The 12,901-nt window shown below is 37.4% G+C and overlaps 1 protein-coding gene across 5 annotated transcripts in view; it reads left to right on the top strand.

The window, feature by feature from the left end:
• znf516 (zinc finger protein 516) overlaps positions 1-12,901 on the top strand; it is a 72,376-nt gene that overhangs the window by 41,810 nt on the left and 17,665 nt on the right. For 4 of the 5 annotated variants that reach the window (XM_073930384.1, XM_073930385.1, XM_005169989.6 and 1 more), the window contains exon 2: positions 10,109-12,051. In XM_073930384.1, the coding sequence (XP_073786485.1) occupies positions 10,335-12,051 (1,717 nt within the window). In that variant the 5' untranslated portion in view covers positions 10,109-10,334. Of the gene's footprint in view, positions 1-10,108; positions 12,052-12,901 lie in introns of those variants that run through there. The other variant, NM_001159669.1, reaches the window with a different exon arrangement.

Genomic DNA, 12,901 nt, shown 5'->3' with positions numbered 1-12,901 from the left:
TAATTACTTCATAATTACAATATATTAATTTATACTTTATTATGATTAAAATTGATTATTTAATGGTTATAGATCCATGAAATTCTAAAACTAAAATAACATTTCATAAATTTTATTCCCGAAATATGTAGTTTATGATAGACATAATATACTTATCCAAAAAAATAGATCAATATTAATACTAGCAAAAATGTACATAAAAAAATAATTTAATTTAAATAATTTAAAATAAGTACATAAATAAAACAAATTTGGGCGTCCTGGCGGCACTGTTGGTAGCACGATCGCCTCACAGCAAGAAGGTCGCTGGTTCGAGCCCCAGCTGGGTCAGCTGGCATTTCTGTGTGGAGTTTGCAGGTTCATGTTCTTGCATGTTGTTGGCGGTGGTTTCCTCCGGGTGCTCCGGTTTCCTTCACAGTGCAAAGACATGCACTATAGGTGAATGAAAATAAGCTAAATTGGTCTTAGTGTATATATGTGAATGCAAGAGTGTATACGTCTGATGCATAGAACATATGCTGGATAAGTTGGCAGTTCATTCTGCTGTGGCGACCCCTGATTTATAAAGGGACAAAAGCCTCATTCACACTACAAGCGACAGGCAAACGTTCATTTTAACAGAGAGCGAGCGACTTCCGGCGACCTCCGTCTATGTAAGCGACAGCTATTGGAGACCAGGTGGCCGTGTCGATAGGTGGGACAAAGTTGAGAATCCGTTAACTTTATGCAAAAGAAGAGAGGCTTTCTTGTGCGACAGCCAATAGGAGAACTAGTAGAGCTCCCGTGATCCTCTCTTAGCTCATTCATAGGCCGTTTGTATTCGTGCTGTATAGACCTGCATTTGCAGCAGGTCACCGCCCAGAGCGACAGGCAGCTACGAAGTGCTGCTAGTCTGAATGTGGCATAAGCTGAAAAGAAAATGAACTAATAAATAAATAAATAAATATAAAAATGTATATATATATATATATATATATATATATATATATATATATATATATATATATATATATATATATATATATATATATATATATATATAACCTAATAAAAATTCAAACAATAAATAAAAATAGTAATAGAAATCCAACTCTAAAACAACACTGATGTAAAGACAAAATTACATGTACAATATAAAAATAAAAATCTAAATGTGAACGAGAAGTGAAGATTTGAAAAATGACTTTTAAATTAGTGAAATAGTTGTATTTTCACTGTTGTAGTTTATAGCATTGTACATATATCTTCAGCTTGTTTTTGTTTATTTTCTAATTTCAGTAAAACTAAGATATTATTGTAGTTTTTAATAATATGAAATTAATTTTAGATTTAGTTAACTGTTTCCACAATAAAGAAAGCTGAAAATGGTTCGGTGAATATTAAAAGTACTCTAATGAATCATCAATGAGAACAAAAAAGGTGCTGAAAATCTAATCTAAGGCATTAAACTTCATTTAAGATGTTTGTTTGTCATTTTGAAGGAGCTGAGTTTAACATATGCATGATTTTAGTGCTGTTCATAAATGCAAATCAATAAGCAACACGTTCTAAATGTGTTCATGACCAGATGAAAAGTCTTTGTGCAAGAGTGCGTTTCTTGGACGCGCTGTGTGGCCGCATAGGTGTTATGTCATACTGCCATCAGGAGTACTGCAGAGGCTCGGGCAGATATTACATAACCATTACTGCTGGTGTCCTTCTCTCATCTCTCTATCACTGCCGTCATACATACACACACACACACACACACACACACACACACACACACACACACAAAAGTACGTGCATGCTGGCATGCTTTGGCTTGCACCCAAAACACACACATGCAGCCCCACCTGTGGACACCTGTAGATGTATTTTCCCTTCGCTCAAAACACATTAATCCAGAAGTTTATAATAAATGCATGATTTAATGTATAGTGTGCCAGTGATAATATACACCTAATATAACTGCCTGAAGTGTCACTTCATAATCCACTCTACTAAAAGACGTCCTATTCTGTATCATCAGCTTTGATTTGGTTTCTAGTAAATAATATAAAAATAAACAAGACTGATCTTCCTCAATAGCACATTTAGAAATGACCATTACACTACATTATATTGTTTAAATGTGCTTAATAACTACAGAGACATACATCGCTGTCAGATGTAGATTTCAAAATAAGTGTCTGAGGTAAGGCTATTATGGATGGGTTCATGAACAGTGGACGACCACTGTTACGCTAATGTCAAGTTGTTAAAAGGAATTTTCTAATTGGCACAATCTTTATAACTAAATCAGTAACTAGTACATTCTTGCCTAAAAAAGTCTCACTTGATGTCACACATCATTTCCAAACTAAAATGAGGTCTTCAGCATTTACAAAACACTGGTTGAAAATTCCAAAGTAACCATTTACATGTAGTTAACTGAGGAGGAATGCAGCAATTCAACAAGAAGAGGTGGAACACAGAAGAAGTGCTAATTCCTGTATACAAAGGAAAGGTTTGCTTTGTGGATTTATGAGTGGGCGGGTCTATAAAGGGGATGTGTTAAGGTGCATTATTGGCGCGTTGTTATTTTGAGTAACTAAAATAGAAAGCACAATTGACCAGCTGAAAGTCCAGCGCAGAGCCCATTAGTTGTGTGCCTTAAGCGCGTACACATTGCTTAATACACACAAGATGTACAGCAATACACACATATCTTTACAAATAAAAAATGAAGGATTTAAATATTACAAAAAAAAAAATATTTTCAACATAAATATAAAAACCACTGCCTCCATGCCTTCTTCATCTCAGGTTTTTTTTTTTACAGTTTATTCATGACAATTTGCTTTTGTGTAATGTTATTATCATTAGTAATATTATTTATTATATGCATATTTATATTTGTTTTAATAAAAACATCCTTAGATTTGTCCACCTGTCGGGTTTTAAACCATAGAGTGCATAGGACGTGTGTTTTGATATAACCCTTTTGAATATTGACCACACTTCAGTATTATTATTGTTAATTTATTTATAAATAGTTTTTAGACTACAATTTAGAAATAGTTTTGAAACAACCTTTGCGCTTAAAAAACTAAATTAAATATATAGGCTAATGGATGTCTTCAGTGGAGTGCACTATACTTTCCTTATCCACGAAAGTAAAGTGTAAAAGTAAAGAGGCCAAATGGAGGAGGCTCATTCTTTATCCTCAGGCTGCAGATGATCTGTTTACCTGTTATCTCACCAGTGACGTTTTCAGTTTTTCCACTTACAAAGTCCGCCATGTAAATAGCAAATGTGCCATGGTGCGAGGCAACTGACTCTTAAAGGCAGTGGGACAAGAAACTCTGATTGGTTCAATGAACGTTATGCTCAAAACACACCCATAACTCATTAAGAGAATAAGCACAACGCAAATCAAATTTTTCATTCCTTAAAATAGGAAAGGTGGATTAAGACACGCCCTTAATGCTTTTGCACCATACGCTTTAGACTTTGCACCTAGATTGTTAAAATAGAGCCCATACATTGCAACCTTATCTAGGAGAATGTTGTGGTCAATAGTATCAGGTTGTTCATAAAGGCTAAAGTTGAATTATGCAGGAAAGTGGATCTTGAGAGCCATTTTAGGAGATTTGCTCCTGTATTTAATTCAGTTGTCACTCCTGAAATTTTTATATTTCCTTTTATGAACTTTATGGCCAATTTCCGAAAGTGCCACATTTGAATTATCAGACTCCTTCTATTGATATTATCACTTGGGATTCCCAGATCCATTGGTTAGACATCCTGCACACTGGCTGGAAAATAATCCCTCACTTATTGCTTGTGTAACCGTGTCTGGCTTTAGGGAGTGCCGTTGTGTAGTGACGGCACTCTCGTGTCTGTAATCTCCACTGAAGAAACACCGGTGACACTTAATACTGATGTCTACTCAATCTTAGCTCATTATCATTCCATTATTCAATGACTGCGCTTTTAAACTACAGCTTTTTGAAGAAGTCACCGCAACGGAGATATCTTATTAAAAATTGAGCTTCACACATCAATTGCACTGCGGTGTTGGTTGTTTCTAAGCCCACGGCTCCTCTTGATCGGCCTCTTGTGGCGTTTGGTATTTTAGGATTTATCAAACACACACACACTGACATGCAACATGTTTGCTTGGCACGGATGCAACAATTAACATATGTGCACAGAACACACACACACACATACCCATAGAGGATTTTGGCTCCTGCTTTAGGGTTCAGGGTATGTTCAAAAAGCATGTGATGGACTGGTTCAGCTGTGTCTTTCACATGAGGATATACACACATGTACTTTTTTGTCTTTCTCTCCCGTACACACACTGGCTCAGAGCAGAGGAGTAGTGTCCAGAGCATGGGGCGTTTGTGCTGAGCTGGACTAGCCGTCAGGTTGAATAAGCGAGCAGACAGTTGATTCGCCATAGCCATTCATCAGCCAGAGAAAAGAGAGGAGGGGAAAGAATGGAGCTCTCGCTCAGGGCTGTGTCTCTCTCAGATACGGGCCCGTATATGTGCTGCTGTTTCTTTCCACTGAAAGCTGCTCTTCTTTGTGTTTTTTTGTGCCTATGCATGTTTTTACAGGCACACATGTTGTTGCTGGTGTGTAAACAGCGGATATTGCTTGTAAATGAAGTCATGAGGATGTAACTTCATCTTTAAAGGGTTTCCTCAAGCATATGGCTGCTTATCAATCATTGATCATTTAATTATGATTTAATTACTCTAGCAGTAATGTGTCACAGAAGAAGTATGGTACTAATAGGGACAGATGACATTTTTCATTGGGCATTTTTTTTCCGCCAATGTAAGGGATGTGCTATATATGTCAAAATAACACATACATACATTTGTTTTACATCTATCTGTCTGTCTGTCTGTCTGTCTGTCTGTCTACCCATCCATCCATCCATCCATCCATCCATCCATCCATCTATCCATCCATCCATCCATCCATCCATCCATCTCAGTCGCTTTGGTGCATTTCTCACAGCAATATTTACATTTGCACAACAGTTAATACATTTCTCAAAACAATTAGTACAAACTGCAAAACCTAGCTGATAACCTGCAAAAGTGTGTCACTTGCTCAAAATGGATAGTTAATTCCATATAAGCAAGTATTGATGTCAATGAAAGTGTCAGTGTCATCAAGATGAAAAGTCCTGAAACCATTGTTTATGAACTAGATAGTCATATGGCTTTGTCATGTTTTCATTATAACAGTTTACTCTGTATAGTTTTTCCAATGCAAAAAAGTCAGATTTTGGTGAAAATGCTCAAGACAGCACTATATACTATTTGCACAGTCATTTAAAAACTACAGTAAAGTTAGACATCACTGCGTTTAGTGAGGTATCTGAGTACAAGACACTGAATATGTATGTTTCACATTTTTACTTTGCAATTCTAATTTATTCACAGCATTGTGCAAAATAATAAATAAACCTTTATTTACAACAAACATAAGCCCCCTTTGGGTAGAGTTGTGCATTACTGTAAATAATATTGCAGTACATATTGGAACTGAACCTACAACATACATAGGTTAGTGAATCATTCATGAAATTGTTCAATTTAGAATTTTTGTTTAAGTTTATAAAAAATGCTTGACAGATTTCGACAACTAGTTCAAGATTTTTGTATGTAATGACACAAGTTTTGTAATGAGGACTATTAGTTTTATATGGAATGACTATTCAGCATTCACAAGTTTAGTTAGTTTTGACTGACATGACGTAAGTGAATGATAATGTTATAAACAGCAGACAGTTGTATGAAAGCAATTCATGATATGTATTGTATGGATTATGTATTGGATGAATTATGTAGTGTATGTCACTATTACTAAATTAAATTTAGTTTTTAATATATACACACATACAGTTGAAGTTAGAATTATTAGCCCACCTGTTATTTTTTTATTTATTTTTTTTAAATATTTCCAAACTTATGTTTAACAGAGAAAAGAATGTCTGATAATATTATATATATATATATATATATACAYATATATATATATATATATATATATATATATATATATATATATATATATATATATATATATATATATATATATGTGTGTGTGTGTGTGTGTGTGTATCACATTCATATTGTGTCATGACATGACAACTAACTATAAAATGACTTTTTAGATGAGCAAACAAAACCCTTGAGTTATAAACTGGGGTTTTTGAATACTTAAAATGTAATGCATAGGCCATTGTAGTATGTTTACTTGTCCTTTTCAGGGAACCCTTGATTTTTGTATATGGTTAATGTGCTAAATATTCTTCAAACTTTGTATTATATATATTTTATAGCATTTTTATATTATAATATGCAATTTAGAATTGTTCCTTTAAGATCACTAAAATATTTATTTTATTTTTGCAGTTATTATTGTCCTTTGTGCAGTATGTATAGGTGTTTTGTGCAGTATATATGTGCAGAAGTGTATTAAGAATGACACCTAAGAGTTAAAGCAAGGGTATGACCGCAGACGTGTTGTAGGAAGGTTCCTCTGGAATCTGAAATGAATGGTGGCTGTATCCTAACTGTGGAAACCACCAGAATCATAAACATCCATCATAACCACTGTCAAAGACCATATCTGGTGGACAGTTGTAGTCTCTGTAAGGGACAGAGTTGTAGTCTCTATAAAAACATCTATTTTTTTTTTTTAAGTATTTTAGTTGTAAATCTTGTTTTATGCACTACAATTAAGTAGTGTTCATTGTGTCTTCATTTCAGAAACACTGCAGAACAAAGACACCCTTCACCCCTGTGTTTGCTGTATCGCTAAGCTTTGCATTTCAGCTGAATGGAAACGTTTGTGCCTGTTCTCCGTTTGGTTTTTTATCGTATGACCACATCTGTACTTGCATTCCTCATTACACAGACTTTAACTTTGCAGGACTTGACATTTCATGTTGGATTTCCAACTAAACCTGTTTCTCCTTGGCTTCTCTCGTTCCTCGGTTTCAAACCTGGGGGCATTAATCCTCTTGTACACACCAGAATATTTCCCGTAATTTAACATGACAATGTTAGCCTCAGCACCTGCTATCCTGCTTGTATTCGCAAACTCGCACAAGGGTCCCCCTTTTATGCAGCTGTAATCAGCAGTTGAGGGTACCAAGCAGGATCTTCTCTGAAATGGGACCGGGAGGGTCTTCCTTTTGTCTTCCCCAACCAGACGTGCTTCAGACAGGCCGCTAGCGTAGGATGGACCCCTGCATTCAACAATGGCCATGCTGGACTCCCCGCCGCTCAGAGGAGGTATAGACATGAGCTGTTGTGACAGTTCTGGTGCGAGAAGCACAATGAGATTGTAGTTTGGGGGGATTCACCAAGTTTAAAAAAAGATAGTAAGACCATGGACAATATGCTCCTATGTGAGTTTTCCAATAATGATAGTTTATATGTATATATAATTTGTGCAAGAAGTGAAAATCAAAACCTGAAATCAGTTCATATAAAAGTTATGCTTTGTTTGTTTGTATTAGGGCAGGTTATGAATTAAAAACCTTAAAAAAGTTATAGTTTTAAGTAGAAAACAAATAAACAATACAAGTAATGTTTCTGCTGTCTGTCAAATCACAGCAAGAACAAAAGCCAATTAAGCTCTTCCATCTTCTCTTGTCAGAGCTGATGCCTGTTAGTGGTTGGTAACTGTCTCTGTGCGTTTGGACAAAATGCACAATTTGGTTTAGGATTTGAGTGCACACACGCGCACTGACACACATACACACACACCACTCAATTTGAAAAATGCACTGATCCTGCATTGATGGAGCTACAAGATGAGATGAACTGTCTGGGGATAAGTAGGTCAGCAGAGCTGAGGTAAGCCCTCTGAGAACAGCCATGTTTCAATAATAACCCCACTGCTGACGTGTATATATATATATACATATATATATGTGTGTGTGTGTGTAGTGTGTCTTTACACATCTCCCAAACCTCTCTGTATCATAGTTACGGTGATTTAATGCTCAGCTCATTGGTTTGCCAAACAGCAAACCACTATTCATTACCAGCTCAGCATGTTCAGTTCCGTTATTATGCGGTTAAGCACCTCATCAATTCCATTGTCATTGCGGCTACGCTGTTTACACGCTACCCAACATACAAAATCAAATAATCAAAGGAAATAACCCAGATAAGTAGGCAAACACTGGATGTAAGCCGAGGTAAATGGATGATGGGACCTCTAGGAAAACTTCCAATTTCCTAAACATCTGCACTTTAAATTTCTTACCTGCCATTTTATAGCCCAGCAAGTTAACTTACCGTAAAAGATGAACTGTGGAGATATGAGTGCTTTTTGTGCGTTAGAATGAGTGTGTTTGTGTGAGGGGGATGCTGGGCCAGTGGTGAAATGTAGTTGGTATATAATGGATTATTGATTGTTAAGAGAGAGAAAGAGAGAGAGAGAGAGAGAGAGAGAGAGAGAGAGAGAGAGAGAGCGGCCCTCAGGGTCTATCCCAACTGGCCCCTCTCTTTCCCAACACTGAATAGTGTCTTTACGGCTCAGCACACACACGCACACATCCACACATGTACACACAATGAATTTAGGACTGAGCGGACAGTTACAGCTCAAACCGAATATGAGAGAAGACTAACTGAGACTTAGTGTTGTCCTTCAGGCAAAGATTCACCCAAACACTTATATACATACTTGATTATATGGGAGATGGGATTTATATATAATAAAATAAAACCTGATTTGTCATCATTTTCGATATTATGCAAGATATGTATTCAAATACTAGCTCTAAAATTACATTGGTGTAGCTGTTTTGACATCAACTGAATGAAAGGAAGAAATGACGGAAGAAAGTAGTTCTACATACAAAAGGATTTTTAGGCGCACTGTGTTTGATTCTCTTTTTTTATATGCACGATTATGCCATTAAACAGTTGTAATCACTGCTGGGACACTAAGACGCAATGCACGCTTCCCACCAGTGCAGATATATAGCCTTATCGCACTGCTACTCGTGTGATATTGCTCACATATGGGGGCACATGTTGTATACGACCACATTGGGTATCTGCTGTAACACAGATATACAGAATTGTAGTTAAATTTAAGCATGAACAATTAATCTTTAATTATTAAAGTGAAAAATGTCAAAACATTGCATAAATATTATTAATAATACTAATACAATTTTAAATTCTTTTGACAAAATTTCCTAACATTACTAAGTTTCCTACTATTCCCTACTAGTTCCCTATTATAGTGTCTACTATAGAGTAGAGTTTGTATGATTATATGTATTTTTTTCTGTCACAAAGTGCACAAACTAGCCAACACACTGGTCAATATTAGAATAAATAAAAACATTGACTGGAATAACCAATTTTAAGATTGCCAAAATGAAAAGAATGATTACTATGTTTAGATTTAATTGAATGCAAAAAAAAAGAATGGCAGGAAATCCTGATTCTGGACTGGGTGTGTATGCTTTTGTAGATTTGCAACAATTAATACCCTGCTTGTTGTTGTATTGAGCAGAGTATTCACTGTATCTCTATTCAATGTCTTCTTACAATAATCATTTTGGGTAAAATGTGAGTTTAAGCAATGCTTTAAGATGTGTGGTTCTCTCTGACTCTTAAATGAGGACATCAGCAGTCTCTCTCCCTTTGTCTCTTTGTCCCTCTCCCACTCACTTGTAAATGGTGCAGAGCATAAAACTCAATGTACTATGTCTGCTGTATTCAGCTATGCAGTATGGATCCTGCCTTAAACGAATAGTTTGGACTGAACAAAAGACTGTCAGATGACATTATATAAAAGAACTCTGTTAGCTGGGGGTTGTCTGAAACACTGGACCTAAGTTCTCTCCTTCTAAAGATATGTATCTCTACAGCTTTTGGAAACAACACTTAATTCATAACAGAACATGATTTATAAAAAGATTGATTCAGACAGTAATTTTTCTAAACAAAAATGCGCATGTCCTTCATTTGCTTGTAACTGTTCATTCACATAGACTAAATAGATTAATGAATAAACCATTTTTTTTCTAATTTGCAAGCCTTGTTCTCAAATTTGTTTCTTTTCTGTCTCCATTTCCTCTCAGGTGACCAGAATGAAGCAAACCCTCAGCTGGTAAGATGATTCATTGGAGAAAAAGCTCCAGACATATTCCAGACAAAACCAACACTGTCAACACAGAATTTCCAACAATGACACGTTTGACAAAGAGAACTTTTACTCAGACCGAATGACTACAGGCGAGACAGACTTAATAGAATCTAATAAATTGGACAACAGATAGCAGCTCAGTGGAAATTTCAAGCCTTGAAATGGAGGTGGAAAGGCCAGAAGTCTCAGAACAAGAGCCCTTCTCCAAGGGTGGCCATGACAACCCTGATGTCAAGAAGAGCCGGGGACACACTTGTGAACTCTGTGGAAGAAGTTTTCCTTTCCTCAGCTCATTGTCCCAGCACATGAGAAAGCACACCGGGGAGAAACCCTACAAATGTCCTCATTGTGAGCACCGCTCAGCCCAAAAGGGCAGCTTAAAGGCCCACATACGCAGCCACAAACTGGATGGTCTTAGCCAGAGTGGCGGGGGCGAGGAGGAAGATATGGACGAGGAAGGGGAAAAGGAAGGAGGGGTGCCAGAAGATCAAGGTAGTTGCTCTAGTCCAACTGAGAGTACCTCGGCTTGCAACAAGGTTGTGAGTGGTGAGGATGCAACCAAAATGAGGAAGAAAAGTGGAAAGAAGGAAAGAATCCCTGGTGAGAGTGGTAAACAGTCAGTGCAGTGTTCTTTGTGCAGGAAAAGATTGTCCGGTCAGGCAGAGCTTGAAAAGCATATGCAGGAGCTTCACAAGGTCTTGCGATGTGAACTGTGCCCTTATGAGACCCAGCAGGAGGACCAACTGCAGGCTCACGTTGAGAAGGATCATCCAAGTGATGAGGAATCTATCACCAAAGAAGTGTCTACCAGCGAAGAAACTGATGGTATACTTGGTAAAGGCGAGTTCCCATGTGAGCAATGTGACCAGGTTTTCACCCAAGCCTGGTGTCTAAAAACTCACATGAAGAAACATCAGAACAGTATGGATCATGGGTGCCGGATCTGTGGACGTCGTTTTCGTGAGCCCTGGTTCCTACGTAGTCACATGAAGACCCACAACACCAAGGTAAAACCAAGGAGTAACTCTTACCTTCCGGCCACTGTCAACGAGGTGGCGCAGGACGAGTCCAACTTGGTGAATGAAGTGTGTCTGTATGAACTCTGTGCCAAGTGTGGTAACTTCTTCCATGACCGCAAAAGCTTGCAATTGCATGAGCAGGTTCACAAAAATATTGAGCAGCCTCTTAAAAACAAAAACTGCAATGAAAACAACTTTCCATCTGTCACCAAGACAAGCTTCCTGCAATGCCTAAACTTGAAACCTGCAGGAAATATTGAGAACCCTAGTGAGGGAACCATAGGGAAAAGAATCCCAGAGCTTGATCCTGTAAGCAGCTACCAAGCTTGGCAACTGGCAACAAGAGGCAAATTGGTGGAGGTAACAGAGAGAAGCCAGGGCTGGGAAGAAAGGTTAGCTGATGCGGATGTAGCATACGACAGGGAAAAAGGCGAGTATGTCTTACTCAGACAGGACAAGCGGAAGAAATCACTTGATTCCACTGTGAGTATCCCAACCAAGAAACGGAGAGGGGCTGTTACCCAAGGCTGCACTCCAGATCAGCACAGCAATGGAGAAAAGAACAGCCATGTTTCAACAGGTGAGCGAAGCCCTGAAAATCTGAGTGACTCTGAGTATCGCCCTACTTCTCGCCCTAGCCGTAAAAATTCCCAGAAAACTTCAGAGTGCTTGGAGTGTGGAAAGGGCTTCCGCACACAGCAACAGATGGTGATCCACATGCTCATCAGACATGGTGGCTTGGGTGAAACCATTGGTGGAAATGGACTGTTCCGCAAAACAACGTCTAGCCCATCTAAAACAGGGGAATCTGCAGGACACTTCAGGGATCAAAGACGGGCTGGGTTCTTGGGGGACACAGGTAAGGGAATCCCTTCTTGTTTTTACAAATATAGAAAACTCAAAGATTGAGTAATCTTACACAAATTTGACAAAAACTTCAAGTGAAACTTGTTTGCATATCATAAACTATCATTAAGCTTTCAACAAACACTTTGAGCAGGCAGTATCATTAATGAAATGCTGTGTGGATGCTCAAAATCTGAAAGGGGTTTTATTGTTACATTGGGCAGATGTTTAAATATACTTAAAGAAATGTAATTTTATCATTTGAATATTTTTGTTGATCATCTATTTATATAGATTTTGTGCCAGGATACTTCATTTTCTCTTCCATCACTGCTCAACACCTGCCTGCAATTGATTTTTTGAGTGAACCTTAAAAATGTAATTAATTGATTTAATTAATTGACAATTATAATTAAATATACTCATGCTGAATTAACTACACTAACAGCATGACAGTGCTCCCAAGAATTTGTAAACAAGAACCTAATCAGAAATAATGATTCACTAAAGGTTTGCTGCAGTCACTTTAGAAATTACGTTAAGCTTTTGTCGATACTACTTTCCTACTCTTGAAGATAGACCATCCTATGGAGTTTTTAATAAAATACAGCTGAACAAAAGCAAATCCCTGGAAGGAATGCTATCAGGAACTAAAGGCAGATCGCCAAGAATAAGATATGAGATTGACTGGCTTACTAGACACAATTTGATATATTGTTTTAGTTTACGTTTAAATTAGGGGAGACAGAGACACCTTGTGGACAAATCTTGCAGCACATCTAAATGTACATTTACGCTGTAGGGTTTTTGCATTGCTCTTAAAATGGTTTACACAAATATTCCTTTTAACTATAACCTCCAAT

This window comes from Danio rerio, chromosome 19 (assembly GCF_049306965.1).
Source record: "Danio rerio strain Tuebingen ecotype United States chromosome 19, GRCz12tu, whole genome shotgun sequence".
NCBI classification, from domain to species: Eukaryota; Metazoa; Chordata; class Actinopteri; order Cypriniformes; family Danionidae; genus Danio; species Danio rerio.
This window is presented reverse-complemented; position numbering and strand designations above follow the sequence as displayed.